The sequence below is a fragment of the Electrona antarctica genome (assembly GCF_951216825.1).
Source record: "Electrona antarctica genome assembly, chromosome: 5".
Taxonomy (NCBI): Eukaryota; Metazoa; Chordata; class Actinopteri; order Myctophiformes; family Myctophidae; genus Electrona; species Electrona antarctica.
Window position 1 is genome coordinate 48672658 of NC_136810.1, and position 17937 is coordinate 48690594.

General features: G+C 43.2%; 2 protein-coding genes across 3 annotated transcripts in view; both read left to right on the forward strand.

The window, feature by feature from the left end:
• Positions 1-11635, forward strand: part of ppfibp2b (PPFIA binding protein 2b) — a 156980-nt gene extending 145345 nt beyond the window's left edge. For both annotated transcript variants that reach the window (XM_079501459.1, XM_079501460.1), the window contains 6 exons: positions 299-410; positions 4198-4286; positions 5910-6032; positions 6461-6586; positions 8019-8207; positions 10503-11635. In XM_079501459.1, the coding sequence (XP_079357585.1) occupies positions 299-410; positions 4198-4286; positions 5910-6032; positions 6461-6586; positions 8019-8207; positions 10503-10736 (873 nt within the window). In that variant the 3' untranslated portion in view covers positions 10737-11635. The remainder of the gene's footprint in view (positions 1-298; positions 411-4197; positions 4287-5909; positions 6033-6460; positions 6587-8018; positions 8208-10502) is intronic.
• Positions 11636-16171: 4536 nt separating this feature from the next.
• rep15 (RAB15 effector protein) lies at positions 16172-17886 on the forward strand (the record flags this gene model as incomplete). Its single annotated transcript, XM_079502360.1, has 2 exons — positions 16172-16926; positions 17341-17886. The coding sequence occupies exons 1-2, from the start codon at positions 16585-16587 to the stop codon at positions 17884-17886; spliced, it is 888 nt and encodes a 295-aa protein (XP_079358486.1). The 5' UTR covers positions 16172-16584.
• Positions 17887-17937: the final 51 nt, after the last annotated feature.

The following is a 17937-nucleotide window of genomic DNA, read 5'->3' on the forward strand; positions in this document are numbered from 1 at the left end:
TGTTTCTATGTCAGTCGTTCTTCGATTTTTCAAAAATAGCAGACCTACAAGCTCGTAGCGCGCCACTCGGTGGCGCGCTACGAGCTTGTAGGTCTGCTATTTTTCAATAGCTAAAGCATAACATAATGCTAACACCAAAAGGGGGTTCCCTCCCAGAATGGGTTAAGGATGGGCAAAATCTGTATGTATACATACACATAGCATAATCTAGCTGGACAAGGGCATGCAAAATGCAAAATGACAAATGTGTGAAACAATGACGTCCACATTGATCTCCGTCTGTCTTTCCACGTATCAGGAATTGGGAGTGAAGAACCACCTGCACAGGAAGAAGCTGCAGCTAGCCATCAAGTCATTCAGCACCAAGCAGGCCGAGAAGTCCTCGGAGCTGGACCATGTCTGGGTCACACGTATGTACACACACACACACACACACACACACACACACACACACACACACACACACACACACACACACACACCCTAGGTGCCCTTCAGTACCCGCATACCAGACTAATTACCTCAAAGAAGTGAGCGACACGCACAGCCATGTAATACTAGACTAGAGGGAGCGACAGTAATCTGGTACCACCCACTTTTAAATATAAATATGGTTAAATTGTCCTTCTGCAGCACTGCCACCCAAGTGTGGAATGCCCCGACCCCTTCCCTCAAAAATGCAGATGACTAGCTTCCTTTAAAAAACAGGCCTGAAAATCCACCTTTCAGCATGCCTAGGGGGAGGAAATGATCACTTCTCTCTTAGTCAGGTGATGTTGTTTTTTCATGTTTCTGAATTGAATACATAGGACCCAAACGGAAATGAGACCGCAAGGACTTTCTTTTTGGTGCTATCCTTTTAGGTCACATTCCCACCTAATACTTCGGTAGACTCGATGCGAATGGGAGGAGAATTGGGACTTCTTGCATATTTAATTTGCTGCAGTTTGCCTTCACACTGTCATCCGCAGCTATTGGAAACGCAGCAGGGGGACCTTTATCAATATGTTCCATTCATAAACTATAGCCTACACAGTGAAATCTGTGGTGATCAAAATTTCAAATTATACTCATAACGTGCATGTGTCGTGCCTGTGTCTGGGACTGGAACCACCCCCCCCCCCCCCCCCCCCCCCCCCCCCCCTCTCTCTCTCTCTCTCTCTCTCTCTCTCTCTCTCTCTCTCTCTCCGCACGCAGCCACGCACTGTTATTTTGGGCATGGAAGGAATGGCGCTGAGCGCACTGATATAACAGACAGCAGCGCAAAATGTTTACAAGTTTATCGAGATGAAAGTCCCTACTCCCCAGTCCCCACACAGTGACAGCACTCCATGTTTACGACAGACAGACAGAATATTCTGTAGTGTAGGCTATAATACACTGCAGTGTTTTTATGTGTTTCCTTAAGCAATTGATTAATGTACTCGTCCTAATTTCAATCAGGGCTTCAGTCTCCTCATTCGACCACGTCTATCCACGGTAACGGGACATCTTTGCGCTGCGTAAAATATGCCTTCTCCGTCTCCAACTGTGTTCAGCTCCTCACCCGCCACATTGTTTGCTTCATTTCCTTTATTTACTGCGGATTGCATTCACACCTGCACCGAATCGTAATCAAGTGCGATTGGAAGCGAAGCGAACCCCCCGTTTTTGCTCGGAGTAGAATGCGGTTCTTTGATTCGCATTAGGATTCAAATGAGCCTTCACACCTGCCAAACGAAGTGCACTTTCTGACAATGCGCAGCAGGATTCGTTTTAATCGCAGCAAAGCTTTCTGGTGTGAACAGGGGCGTAAGGTTCTTAAAACGTCAGGGGGTGCTCCCCAGCCCCGCCTCCCAGCCCCGCCTCCCCCCCCCCCCCCCCCCCCCCCCCCCGCCGCGGGGAAAAAACGTTCAATTGTTTCAGCATCTTGTTCCAACATTTCAGCATGATCAATGATAAACGAGTTGTTTGTTTTTTTCGTTTGGTACTTTATTTACAGTTTGCTAATAAACACAGTGCGCTTTCAGTTCACAACAAACACATTAAATTGTTTCAGCATCTTGTTTCAACATTTCAGCATGATCAATGATAAACAGTAAAGAATTGTTTCAGCAATAATAGCGTAATTGTGGCCGTCGCTTATTCACATACCATTTAGCGTACGAGGAAAGTGTTTCTCCTTACAACTGTGCGGCTGATGAACTCGTTGGCTATAGCACCCATGTCCAATGCCATCACCATATCCCTGTGACAGTTCACCAGAGCAAGGTGATTGAGTCTTGCTTGTCCCATTGTGGATCGCAAATAGGTCTTGAGTCTCTTTAGCCCTGAAAAGGACCTTTCTGCACTGCAGGATGTGACAGGGACAGTCAGCACTTGTTTCACCAGTCTTATGGCCTCTGGTAAAGTAGATCTGGCGGTCTCCCCCTTCTCACTTTTTAAGAACTCCACGACATCATGAAAGGTAGACAGTGGAACTCTATGTCGCTTTGCCATGTCAAGCAACATGTCACGATGCAGTGTCAGCAGGACACTGTCAAAATCACTCCCATAGATAGTCTTTAGTAGAGTTGTACGTGATCCAGGTAAATGTCTCTTTCCAGATGGGTTGATATTTGCGCCCCCGGACTGCTGGCTGCTGCTGACACCTCTTTTTTTTTTAGAATTTTTAGTTCTTAAAAGAGCCGTTGTGACTGGGCCGTGGCTCAGCGGTCCAGGCACCTTGGCTGGTAATCCAGTCTGGCAGTGTGCTGCGGGTTCGACTCCCGATCCCGACGGCCTTTACTGCATGTCTTCCCCCCCATCTCTCTCCCCATTTCCTGTCAGCCTACTGTCTGTCCCTCCATAAAATATATAAAATAAAGGCGAAAGCCACAAAAAAAGAAACATAAAAAAAATGTTTGGCGCTGACAGTGCTGTCCGCCTCGGCAGCTACGTTGTCGGCGGCGGGCATCGTGATCTTGTCGGTGGGCGCCGGGGCCTTGACAGCGGGCGCCGGAGTGGCCGCGGCGGCGGGCACTGGGAGCGGGGTCTTGGCGGCAGCGGCAGCGCCGAATTGTAGCGTGGACTGGACGAATCTCTTCTTGGCTGGAGGTGGCTTCATCATAGTAGTCAAATGGAAATGAAGCCTACTGTACTGCAAAGCAACATTTATACTCTCTACCTGGCAGCAGAACAAAAGCCACCTTATTAGCATTTGAATGAATACCTGTTCGCCCACCCCCCCAGTGGCCCAAGCACCCTCCACCTAAAGGTGTGTGCCTACGTGACAAAATGACCAGGGAAGGGGATCTTCAGCCCTTGATTACGTGACAAAATGACCAGGGGGAGGGGATATCTCAGTGGGTGCTATTTGGCTTATTAATTTTTCAGTGGGCGCCCAAGCCCTCAGGCACTCCCAAAGTTGACGCCGCTGCTTGTTGGCATGAAAAAGTTTGAGAACTACTGATTTAGAAGGCCTTTCTAGAATCAGCCTCAGGTCTTATGTAATGGGTTAAATGAAATAACAGCTGCCTGCTGTATCACATCAACACCACAGAACAACAATGACTCCGACAGGTGCATTTACTGCCTGCAGGTGATAAGCCGTCATTAACCCATTTTGGGCGGGAATGTTATGCATCCCCAGGCTCTGGAACGCACCGCCTTTCACCATCAGATCTGCCCAGTCGATCTGTGTTTTTAAATCCCTACTCAAAAGCCAGCTGTTCTCCCTTGCCTTTAATTGCTCTTGAGTTCCCTTTTCTACTTTTTATTGTTGCTCTTTGTCAACGTATGTTATTGTTTTTTATTTTCTTGCCTTCAATGTCATGTTGTATTATTATTTATTTTTCTTGTTCAGCACTTTGGTCGGCCTTTGGCTGTTGGAAATGTGCTTTATAAATAAAGTTTGATTGATTGATTGATTGATTGATTATGTTATGCTTTAGCTATTGAAAAATAGCAGATCTACAAGCTCATAGCGCGCCACCGAGTGGCGCGCTACGAGCTTGTAGGTCTGCTATTTTTGAAAAATCGAAGAACCACTGACATAGAAACATAGCTTTTTCAGAAAACTGTCAGGATGTAGAAGACATTTTTTGTTGTGTACTTGTCATACACAATGTCAATAAAATATACAGAATTGAACATGGAGGGGTGAACTTCTCTATGAAGTATGAAGTAAATAAAGCAAATGAAAGCTTATAAAATGACATACATCTCATGTGTTCCAAGGCTGGCTGGATGACATTGGACTACCTCAGTATAAAGACCAGTTCAACGAGGGCCGGGTGGATGGACTGATGATGCAGTACCTGACTGTGGTAAGTGGCTTGCTTGATTGATTGATTGATTGATTGATTGATTGATTTATTGAAATATTTATTAACAGTTTGCAGAATTACAGTACATTTCAAGCACAAACTCAATACAAAGACTGTTAACTGTGAGTGGACGACCCAATTAAGCATTACACTTGTTTACAAGAGGGTCCACCTTGTTCATTTGGTACAGTACCTGACTGTAGTAAATGGCTTCAGTTGGTACAGTACCTGACTGTAGTAAATGGCTTCAGTTGGTACAGTACCTGACTGTGGCTTCAGTTGGTACAGTACCTGACTGTGGCTTCAGTTGGTACAGTACCTAACTGTGGCTTCAGTTGGTACAGTACCTAACTGTGGCTTCAGTTGGTACAGTACCTAACTGTGGCTTCAGTTGGTACAGTACCTAACTGTGGCTTCAGTTGGTACAGTACCTGACTGTGGCTTCAGTTGGTACAGTACCTGACTGTGGCTTCATTTGGTACAGTACCTGACTGTGGCTTCATTTGGTACAGTACCTGACTGTGGCTTCATTTTGGTACAGTACCTGACTGTGGCTTCATTTTGGTACAGTACCTGACTGTGGCTTCATTTGGTACAGTACCTGACTGTGGCTTCATTTTGGTACAGTACCTGACTGTGGCTTCATTTGGTAAGGTACCTGACTGTGGTAAGTGGCTTCATTTGGCTGTTCAGCTCTTTGGTCTCTAATGTGCTTGTGTTCCAACACAGACACATAAACAATTAAGGATGGGACCATATCTTGTTGCGATTATTGTGGCCCAAAAATAATTGCGACTAATGATATTATTGTGATAATCAAAATATGCTTAAAACTCTTAAAGTGCCACTTTTGTTAACCACTTGAACCCCAGCATCTCTATTCTGGGGGATGCAAAAAATTGGCAAAGAGATGTTGTGTAGACGTAAAAACATGGTCCAGTGTACAGGGTTAAAACGTCAGTGATATTATTATTATTTAATAACGATTATAGTCCCATCCCTATAAGCCAGACACACATTTATCTTCCCAGGGTTAACATTAACCCCGTCCATCCCTCACAACGCGTCATGATGATGCGATGCATTGTGTTTGCATGAGAAGAACAACTTTCAGCCATTTACAGTCTACTCCAGGGGTTCTCAACCCGTGGGTCGCGACCCCTCGGGGGGTCGCCAAATTATTTTAGGGGGTCCCCAAATTATTTTCCAAAAAAAAAAAAAAAGATTTTTTTTTTAAATTTTATTTTCATGAATTTTCAAAAATAGCAGATCTACAAGCTCATAGCGCGCCACTCGGTGGCGCGCTATGAGCTTGTAGATCTGCTATTTTTCAATAGCTAAATTATAACATAATGCTTAAAACACCAAAAGGGGTTCCCGCCCAAAATGGTTTAAGGTTATTGTAGCAGTCAATTTATATTGGGGGGCGGGAGGGGGCGGGGCGGGGGTCCCGAGACGTTGCCAAAGCATTTTCGGGGGTCCCCGGCCAAAAACGTTGAGAACCCCTGCACTAGTTGACACTTACATGCATGTAAGCATGAGTCATTGCCGAGTTGTATGTTACGTAACGTGACGTCTCTCTCTCTCTTTCTCTCTCTCTCTCTCTCTCTCTCTCTCTCTCAGAATGACTTATTATTCCTTAAAGTGACCAGCCAGCTGCACCACCTCAGCATCAAGTGTGCCATTCATGTTCTACGTGTCAACAATTTCAGCTCCAACTGCCTCAAACGCAGACCCAGCACTGAGGTCAGGCATGTGTTAATGTGGATGTTAATAGATGTAGTGGATGTAGTTTGGACCTTCCTTTGTTTCCCACACATTTTCGAAAATAGTGAAAATATCAACTCTACAAGCTGCAACACACTGTGTAGCACTGTGTGAAGTGTAGGATTACATTAGATAATTGACACTGGGTGAAAACATGGGTTGCAAAATCGTGGGATAAAAATTGTAAAAAAAATGAATACATGTGTGCCTTGAGAATAAGTTGCATTAGGGAATTAATGTAGTGAATTATTAAAAAAAACGTTTACAGATTGGTTAAAAGAGGCTGTTTTTGCACAGATATATGAATACATGTGTGCCTTGAGAATAAGTTGCATTAGGGAATGGGAATCCGTTTCTTAGAAGTATAGTAATGTGTGCGTGTGCGTGTGCGTGTGCGTGCGTTACAGAACCAGACCACTCCCAGTGAGGTGGTCCAGTGGTCAAATCACCGTGTGATGGAGTGGTTAAGATCTGTGGACCTGGCGGAGTATGCTCCTAACCTGAGAGGCAGTGGTGTGCATGGAGGGCTCATAGTAAGTACTGTACACGCCAACAACTCTCTCTCTCTCTCCCTTGTTGCTGTGCATGGAGGGTTAAGAGTACACTCCAACAACTCTGTCTAAAAGGATAGCACCAACTCTGAACACGGCTGCAGGGGTGCCCCGTGACTCACTGACTATTTGAAGAAGAGCGCAGGAATATGACCACATAAAAAGGCTAGAGTTCTTTCTGTAGCTGGCCCGGGTTCGAATCCGACCTGAGGCTCTCTACTGCATGTCATCCCCCTTCTCTCTCCTGCTCTTTGTTCACTGGAAGAGAGAAATAGAAGTGAAGTAAAAGTAATGTAAAAGCCCAAAATATAAATTTTGCTTGTTGATTCTATCTTTGTTTGGTTTTTCCCCACACTTGGTTTTGATGTCCACCTTCCTACCTTGATGGATTAACTCCTGCTAGTGTGTCTGCTAATTATCCTTAGTTTTATTGTCAGGTGTGTGTCTCGGGCATCTGGGCATTCAGTGAGAGAATCGGTGTCGACTCTAGGCTCAATATTTTCTGCTGACCGTGTAGCCTACGTTTTTGCCTTCAGTTTCAGTCTTACTTATAATTTCAGTACGTCATTTTTGGACCTTGATATTTTGTCTCAATAAATCACCATAACAACAATACGTTTTCTGACATTCTTTGGAAACGCGTCACACAGTTCCTGCCGATGCTCAGCCTCATATATCACTACTTTTAAATTGGTTTGTGTAGTCGCTACTCGCTACAATAAGTATCTCAATTGTACTCATAACAGTACAACATCTCTTGTGGCAGCGGTGGCCGAACGGATTGCGGAGTGGTCTTGATACCGGAAGGTCGCCAGTTCGAATCAGCGGTCCGACACGTTAAAATTACCACCGCTGAAGTGCCCTTGAACAAGGCATTGAACCACTACGATGAAATGTGTTCTATGAGCAGGGCCTGGCTGGAAGCAAGTTCTTGAGCTTAGCCCAGATACCCTGGGTAAATATAGTAATCATTTCATTTAATTAAATTTCTCCTCGTTCTCCATGCATCTCTGTGATTGTAATTTTCTTATAATCAGCAGAAGTGAGTGTCAATTCCTTTTGTCCATTGTGTTTACTAGAGCGGTACCCATTGGCACTGGCCTACTTGGAACGATGCAAGTTGTAGTAATATGTAGTATATGCCGATGTCAGAACATCACTGGCACCGTGAACTGCACTCCCTGTGGTGGTGTGGAACGTGTGTCAAATTTGAATGGTTCTCTAGTTATGTGGATTACGTACAGTACAGTACAGTACAGTACAGTACAGTACAGTACAGTACAGTACAGTACAGTACAGTACAGTACAGTACAGTACAGTACAGACGTGGTGCATTTATATTAGGATAAAAGAACAGCAACCTCTTGGTAAAAAGTCCCTGGTTTACACAGAGACGTTGTGTCTGTCCCCGTAGATTCTGGAGCCACGGTTCAACTCGGACACGATGGCCATGCTGCTGAACATTCCTCCGCAGAAGACCCTGCTGAGACGCCACCTGGCCACCAACTTTGGCAGCCTAGTGGGACCCCAGGCCCAGCAGGAGAAAAGGGAATACACCGAGGCAGCCGGTTACACTCCACTCAACATCACCGCTAAAGTCAGGGTAAGCTGCTAGCCCGTTTTGACCCGAGATCAGATTCTAAAAAATGTCTTCTACATCCTGACAGTTTTCTGAAAAAGCTATGTTTCTGTGTCAGCCGTTCTTCGATTTTTCAAAAATAGCAGATCTACAAGCTCATAGCGCTATGAGCTTGTAGATCTGCTATTTTTCAATAGCTAAAGCGTAACATAATGCTAACACCAAAAGGGGTTCCCGCCCAAAATGGGCTAGATAAATAAATAAAACAAGCTAAAGTTCAGGGTAAGCCGCGAGATAAACAACAACTGATTGCTGCAGGATAAGCACATTAACGGCCACTATAAAAGGCAAATGATTTACGAAATATCTTTAAAACATTGTCAGGCTATGTTCAGGTTAGAATGTATTTATTCCTCCTCCAAGGTCTGGATGTGCAGCCAAAAGGCAGATACATTACAAATGCAGCATTTATTTATGGCCATGTTAGACTCGGCAGAAGAAAGGGAAATTCATAAGGCAACATGATATACAATGCAGGAGGATGCTAAACGCACACCAGTCTTAGTAGTGGTGCCAGCTCACGGCAGAAACATCTAAAGAGTTAAGTCTTAAAAAGACAAAAGAGTGGCTGCACACACTGATAGCCAAAGAGCCGATTATTTATTAGGATGCAGAGTAAAAACCAACGTTTCGGCAGTACAACTGCCTTCTTCAGGGTCATACCCTTTTTAAGACTTAACTCTTTAAACATGATATACAATGCCACGTGTCATATGAAGACTATGCATGTCTCTCTCTCACACACACACGCACGCACGCACGCACACACACACACACACGCGCGCACACTCGACACTTTTCTCACTTCCGCCCTCTCTGAATGAATGCACCTTAATCCTTGGTGAAACCTTGCGGTGTGTCAGCTCAGTTAAGCCCTGAGCCTCCCTCTGCATATCTGCCCATAAGCCCCTGAAATGCAGGGGGAACCGGACTGACGCGGCTCCTCCTCGCAGCTGTATATAAGACTCAGCAAGCATCCACACTCCAGCCTTTAGCCACACAAGTCCCTCTCTGTATGCTGTCATGTCTGTTCATGAGGAAAATTAATCCATGTTGAAACATGACTCACATGCATGCTGTGCTGTGCAAGCGATGACCAAAGGGCACTTCCTGTCCACTGGATAACATGTATACTATGCCTACTGTATGTTCTTGTAACTAGGCCTGTCACAATTATTACATAATTGGCAACTATTTGAGATAATCGCAATTATTTTTGCACAATCGTGCATAATCATTTCCATGTTGGATTTTCCAAAATAGTGGAAATGGCAGATCTAAATACGTCACTCACAACGTGGCGCGTTTTGAGCTTGTAGTTTGGTGGTTTCCACTACTAAGTATAAAGTGAAACCTGGCCTGACCGCAAAATTTAAATTGTTCTAAATCCTCAAAAATAGCAGACCTACAAGCTCGTAGCGCGCCACTCGGTGGCGCGCTATGAGCTTGTAGATCTGCTATTTTTCAATAGCTAAATTATAACATAATGTTTAAAACACCAAAACGGGTTCCCGTCTAGAATGGCTTAAGTAACAAGTTATTTGTCGTAACTGCCCATTGCAGATTTTGTTTACGAAGCTTAAAAGCCAAACAGAAATCACCTTTTTATTCATATGTTCCAATGCTCAATGCCAAAAACACAATTTAATCGTTAATTGCAATGACAGCTAATCGTCAAGCAACATTTGTAATCGCGACAGCCCTCGTAACGAAGCTGTATGTATCGTTACAACTTACAAGAACAGATGTTTGCCACAAAATAATATTATTGTAAGCTGGTGTCGTTCGTATTGTTTAGTGTTTAGTTACTGTTAAAGTCATACTGTGTAACTTTTAACAATTAATCCGACTTTGTTTTGTGTGGTAGCAAGAACAGGAAGGGAATTCATAGAATCCCTGTTTTTGTTTTTGTTTGCGCTGGTAGAAGCGATTGGATTAACCCATTTTGAGCGGGAACCCCTTTTGGTGTTTCAAGCATTCTGTCATACTTTAGCTATTGAAAGATAGCAGATCTACAAGCAAACTTGTAGGTCTGCTATTTTTGGAAAATCGTAAAAATGCGGCACAAATCTTTGAATAGGTATATATTCTTTCAGAGAGAACGTTTTTTTTATTTCGACATCAGGCCTAAATGGGTTAATCATTCATCGAGCTGCTGTAATTGTACAGAAAACCAATGGGGATCTAATATAATAAATATAATAAATAGATCAAATAAAAAATAAAATCCTTTTATTGTCTTTCCCGTTTAATTTTCAGCCAAAGAAGTTGGGCTTCTCTAACCTAACGCACCTCAGGAGGAGGCGTTCCGACGACCCCACAGACTACATCTGTCCCATGGATGGAGGGACGTCCTCTTCCTCGTCCCCGCCGGGTCAGTCGGTGCTGAACGGCTCCCAGACGCGGCCCTACGCCGGCTTCAGGGGCCTGAGCCCCATCCTGGACCGCGAGCCCGACCACAGCAGGGACCAGGTGGGCCTTGACGACATGTGACCCGCCTGCATGGCTACAGTGCCATGACGAGTCATTGACGACAGCCCATGAACAAAACAATGACAACACCATGGAATCTGCGCCGTCACGCTTCCACTCACCCTATCACCTTTAGTTTATACTATCGCGCACTCCCTTTTGCTTGCAGCCCCCATAATCCCCCACCCAGCCCCTCTCAAACTCACCCCTACATTCCTTATAATCTACGATATATTATATCAAAGGTCTGTTGATAAGCTACCCTGGCTATTTCAGAGAAATAGCCCTTCCTTTTGCCATGAAGTGATTAATGGTGTTGACTAACTTGCCTCAAGTACTTGAAAATGTTGGGAGAAAGATATTTATTTCACCTCTGGTGAAATGTCTCTCCCGCCCACTGTCATGTCCTCTAGCCCTTCAGCTGTGCCATGATCTAACTCCAAATGACAGACCAGAGCACAACTGGACTGCAAAACTGTACACATGTCAGTTCATTGTGACATCACCTCCTGTATTACATTACTGTATGTAGATTAAGCTGCAGTACAGTCAGTGTCGACATTTATGCACCTCTGGAAACGTTCTGTTTTGTATGTATGTTTGTGTTAGGATAATCAGTTAAAACTTTTTTAAGTTTCCTAAATGAGGAAACTGTTTTGTCAGATGATTGATGAGAAGAACGTGTGCAATATTTGCACAATATTATAGAGGGAATTATATTTAATATTAATGCAGTTTAATCAGCCAAGCAGATACTGAAATTGTGTTTTAGTACGTTTGGCAATTTTGTACTATTTTCATATTTGACTGTTATAGTATTTTTATAGTAAAAATACTGCTTCAGGAAAAGAAGCTTCTTTGTGGTCATGTAAATGTAACAGATTTATCCAAATGGTTTAATAAAAAAGAAATAATCATAAGCGTGTAATGTTGTTTCTTTCCTTCCTTTGTGAACTCTAAGTTAACACTGTGATCAAAACTATGATTAAATCAAAGGATGTGTGTATTGTATTCAGCTGTCATCTTAATTGTGCTGATTTATTTTGCTACAGGATAAGTTGGCTGTAGGGTTTGTTTCAAGTTTGTTTCGTGTCCACTTTAATATCGGCCCTTAGTTGTATTTTGGTCTGCCTTTTTCTTTTCCTCCCCTCTTAAAAGAATTGCGGATAACCCCAGCAACAAGGCCATCGGCATGCTACCATAACCTTCACCAACCACTAACCATGCTTACTTCATCGTCATCTACCGGTAATGCATTATTTTTGTGCATTATCTTTGTGTTTTATTTTGTTTTTTAATGTTCAAAATATACATTCATTCATTCATTCATTCATTCATTCATTCATCCATTCATTCATTCATCCATCTCAACATCATTGTGGCAGTTGGCCAGTCCTCCCTCCAGCTGCACCAAGATGGCGGCATATCTGAGATTGCTGATACTAAACGTTATGGTAACACTGTGGGAGTATCAGCAATCTGAGATTGCTGATACTAAACGTTATGGTAACACTGGGAGCAATAAAAAAGATAATTTATGCTTTGTGGTGCAACGGTGTAGCTTGACAAAATTAACTCGGAAGTGAAACATATTATAGGTTCATGATATGCAAGTAAGAATATGTATCCAGTTTAGCAACAAGCACCCTGCTTACAGCATTGACTAGTTTTCTTTATTCAACCAATGCTTATTTAAAACAATCTCACCATTCAGGTGCAGTACTAATCCTTCCCAATTGTTTTGTATAATGCAGATTCCACTTATTATTTGGCCATCGATCTTATAAACTTTAATTTGAGCACTTTATCTGCCATAATTTCATTTACTTGTACATATTCTTGTCACCAGTAAATGTAGTGACTTCATGACTGAATGTGTTTGTTACAGATGGAGATAACAGAGGGTACCATTTTAAAGATAGAAGCTCTGTCTGAAGGCATCAACAAGCTCACAGTGAGTGCATAATACACTATCTGATCAAGCAAGCTCACAGTGAGTGCATAATACACCTGGAATATAGCAAGATCACAGCAGTACATGATCTCAACCTAAATTGTAAATAGTTCACAATGCAGTCATTTTATAGATGTAGATGTAGCCTTAATTATGTAGGCATCTTAATTGAGAGAATTGCCTACGGTACAGCCTTTAAATAATAATCGTGTAAATCCTCTTTATCGTACCCAAAACTAGTGGTTCTCAACTAATGTGGCTAGATAAACCTAGGTGTTCCTCAACAGATACCGTTCTAAAATGATTGCTTGTTGGAGAACAAACCTCATGCTGTATAAGAGTGTGGAAGAACTGTATATTTAATTTGTGATATATTTTAGTTAAAATATATTGCATCTCTGCAATTACTGGTCCTCATTCTTGGTGTGGTGTTTCCTTGCAATGAAACAAGATGCTTTTATTTATTTTTTACTTGCCTTGGGATCAAAAGCTACAATAAAGCCAATAATGAAGCTGCTGTTCGATCTAACTGCTAATAAATAATGTCATAGTAATGTATTGCTCTGCGGTGAGGTTGCCCTAAATCCATATCCAACAAAACCTGATCTCAGCTCTTTGGCAAAGGCCAGTGGTGGAAAGTAACCAAGTACATTTACTTAAGTACAATTTTGAGGTATTTGTACTTGAGTATTTCCAATTTCTAATACTTTTACTTTTACTCCACTACATTTATTTGAAAACTTTAGTTACTTTGTAACAGTCCTCAACCATTTTAAAATAGCCGATCTGCTATTTTCAAAAGATTACTAGACATTTGAAAACTTGAAATGGGACATTCTGCACAATGAGTACCTTTGGTACTTTAGTACTTTTTCCACCACCGGCAAAGGCCTGACTCACACCTTCGCATCTAGCATACAACATTGATGCATGCTAGATGTATGAAAGGGTTTGTTTACATCTTGCCCCAATGCATTTCCAATGGATGTCACATGGTTTGACACAACATTTGTGTTGTACGGCTTTCGGCTGTGTTTCGACTGCCCCCCTCCCCCTCATACAACACAAGTCAAACCATGTGACTCCCATTGGAAATACATTGTGAGCTTGCATCAGTCAATAAGTCTCATACAACAAGCATACATCAATCTGTTGTGCACGTGTGAGTCGGGCCAAAGGACAACTTCACCACGTGTCTGCAAGCTCTCTCTAACCCCTAAGCCTACATCTCCCATGATGCTTTGCTTCCAGTACCTCCTGGACAGAGATGAGACGCAGCAGGAGATGAGGCGGGGTCAGACGGCACTGGTCTGACGAAGGGACCGTATTGGCCTCAGTAACGTCTGTCAATCAACCCCAGAGACTAATGGCAACCTGCCTCATATACCCGTTACCTCAAGGCTACAATCTAACACTGCTAGTGTGAAGCCTCTTCCAGTCACTTATTATACCTCATATAATGTATATAATTACTATAGAGATACTGTACTATCAATCAATCGTGAGAAATGACCTTAGAGATTACGTTGGTGTAGTAGGACAAAGCACATACTGTAATGCTGACTGTTGTTATTATTATGTTAACCCATTTTGGGGGCGGGAACCCCTTTTGGTGTTTTAAACATTATGTTATAATTTAGCTATTGAAAAATAGCAGATCTACAAGCTCGTAGCGCGCCACCGAGTGGCGCGCTACGAGCTTGTAGGTCTGCTATTTTTGAAAAATCGAAGAACGACTGACATAGAAACATAGCTTTTTCAGAAAACTGTCAGGATTTAGAAGACATTTATAGAATCCCAGGTCAAAATGGGTTAATAATAAATTACATCGTCTTTTCTACAACAATGAACACCAGGCATATGTTGAATGCTTTGTCATTGTCTCCACCAGGCCGAAGGCATGGGGAGAGAGTATGTTTTGCACTCCGTCCGTGTGTGTGTGTGTGTGTGTGTGTGTGTGTCCGTCCGTCCGTCCGTCCTTCCGTCCGTCCGTTATCAGCTAATCTCCGGCACCGTTGGCCCGATCCATGCCAAACTGTGCACACACACTCCCTGGATGCCAACGACGAACCTCTGCCCCAAATATTCCTCAGCGGCCTGTTATAGCGCCACCATGAGGCCGATTTAGGCAAAACACATTTCTGTAGATAACTCGTACACATTTTATCCATACATCACACAATTCGGTATACACTATCTCCATAGTCATGTGATCAACACAGATCTGCACAATTTCCCATTTTCCTTCCTGATTGGCTAAGATTGGCTTCCAAAGCTCACATGATTGGTCCATTTCGAACAAAATGCCACAAATCACAAACAGTGTCCAATTTCTATGAAATTATACACGCACATTTCCACTAGGCCGAGGACGACATGCCACTATTTATTTCCCAAATCAGCCTCACGTGGCGCTATAACAGGCCAATTCCTGTTTTACCTATAACTGCATCGTCAACTTATGTATGCGCACTCACTAGAGGCCATGGAAAAACATTTTCCCTGCATCCCTCCACATCTATCGGTTATAACGCCACCATGAGGCCGATTTCTGCAAAACACATTGTTTATGTTAGTCGCACAGATTTCATCCAAATCTCACGCAAATCGGTACACATGATCTCTGTAGTCATGTGATCAAGACGAGCCTGTTGGATTTTTCAGATTCTACACTGATTAGCTAAGATTGCCTTCCAAAGTTTTCAGGAGTAGCCCGTTTTGTACAAAATGCTGCACATGTCCTGCTCATCCAGAATTCTATCCTCAGAGATGCTATGAGTGATCTGGCTCTGCATTTCCTCAACAAAATGAAGAAAATTGTTGCAAGAAACAAACAAACAAAAAAACATGTTTATATTACTCCTAAACATTTTGCCAAACATCACACACACTCCTATCCTCCTGGTGGAGACCTGTGCCCAGAAGGGCACTTTTTCTAGTTTCTCTATGCAATAATGCAGTAATGTTGATTGATGTTGTCCACTATGCACATATATATACACACAATACTTTACTTGACTTTATTTTGTTACTATTATATGAAAAGACGGGATAAATATGATCTTTAATCTCCATAAATAAATAAAAAACGGCAAAAAACAGTTCTGTGGTTTGTTTGCCCATTACACCCTTCAGGCTTTTCCATGCTGCTACTCCCAACTAACTGGTAAGATTAGTTTTTTTCTTTTGTTTTGTTGACTTTTACTCAACTTTTTGCTACTTACACCACACCAATGCTAAGACAGTCTGGTGATTAGGAACTCGACCCCAGGTCCTCCTCCTGATCACAGTAGATTTAAAGACATTTGAGGCTTCTGTTGAGCTGTTACCTCGTGGACTAACTACTAAGCTTCACATCACTACAGGAGAGGAGAGCAGACAGTTCTACAGCGAGACCCACTCTGGTGAGTAACGTTAGGAACCTCAAATTCATTTCAGGATTTCACAAAGGCTTTATAGTTCATGTTAACCTGTTTTAAACACTGAATCAAATGGTCGGAACATTTGCCTCCACTAGTATAGAATATTGGTCCACAACAGAAAGTGCTCGGTGATTTGGTTTTAAATTCACGATTTAAGTAAAACAATGATCATGACAGTGGCAGGCGTTTTCATTCAGCTCTTGGAAATGCAAAACCATAAGGGTATTTCACTTTAAAACACTTCTGGGGGGATTTTAACGTCAACGTAAAAAGCCTCTCCAACGTCTGGCTTTTTGGAAATTTGATGATGTAAAAGAAAACAAGCACAATAGAGCACAATGTTTGTTTAAAGTGTGATTTTTTTTTCAGATTATATTGCATTATTATTGTGTTCATGCAATTTGACAGTTTAGAAACCATGCATAAATATTTGTCTTTACATTTTTTTACAGTGTATTAGGGAGACCACCATCTGACCTGTTGTCCCTACACCATGGGCCTGTTCAAGAGCAAGCCCTCCAGGCCCTTCCAGCGCCCCAAGTTCCTCTCCTCTTTAAACGCTTCCATACGCAGCACTTCTAGTTTCAACCGGCTCTTCAACAGCTCCACCTCCTCCTCCTCTCCTGCCCCGGCCCCGGCCCCAGCCACGGTCCCACTTGCTCCCGACCAACCGAGCATCTTCTCCACGTTGTGGCGGCCTCCTCCTTCCAAACCCAATGAACTCGTCCCTCTCTTCACTGACTGCGTCTACATGGCATCCTCCAGAACCCAGGAGTACCTGGGCTTCAAGGACCCAGAGGACAAGTTCCACCCCGCCCCCGAGGTGCTCGATCAGGTAGGAAAACACTGTGCTGTTTGGTATTAACCAATTTTGACCTGAGATCAGATTCTAAAAAATGTCTTCTACATCCTGACAGTTTTCTGAAAAAGCTATATTTCTGTGTCAGTCGTTCTTCGATTTTTCAAAAATAGCAGACCTACAAGCTCATAGCGCGCCACCGAGTGGCGCGCTATGAGCTTGTAGGTCTGCTATTTTTCAGTAGCTAAAGCATAACATAATGCTAACACCAAAAGGGATTCCCGCCCCAAAATGGGTTAAGACTGCATATATGGGTTAAGACATCATATTCATAAGTCAGAGTATAAGACCTTTCTAAACGTCTTACACTTTACTGCACTCACAAAGTATAACTGATAACTGATGTTCACAGGGTTATTAATAGTTGTATTGTTTTGTAATCCCCGGTAGATCTTCCTCATGACGTACATCTCTCAGAGCATCAAACTCAACCTGACGGAGGTCTTCAACTGTACGACCATGACGCCTCAGCAACGCATCCTGCTGGGGGTGGACTGGGTGTGGGCCGTCCTGGAGAAGAACAGCAAGAACCCCCGGATCCAGATAGCCGTCCAGGTGCTCCACCTCACAGACGGCAAAGAGGGCGCCGACGTCTTTCCCCCAGAGACATGCTCGGAAACAATGTACATGGCACAGCTGGTGTCCAGCAACAAAACCATGTGTGAGAGGATGGTGGATTTCTGTTCGTCCATCGGCAGCGACTGCTACGCTCTCTTCTTGTTCTTTGGCAAGAAGAACGACGGGGCGAATATCTACGGCGTCCTCAGCAACAACTTCCAAGCCGCCATCGGGAAATGTGCCAAAATTGACCGGGGATTGATTGAGAACTTCTTTAAAGGGTCGAAGTACCTCCACACTCCCACAGGCATGCTGCAGTCTCTCCTTACCAAGAAGGAAGGGGAGCCACTCACGTTGCTCATTAAGTTCAGCCAGTAGACGTGGGACGGTTAATTGCCGGTAGTGTAATTGTTAAGAAGAAATGCTAAA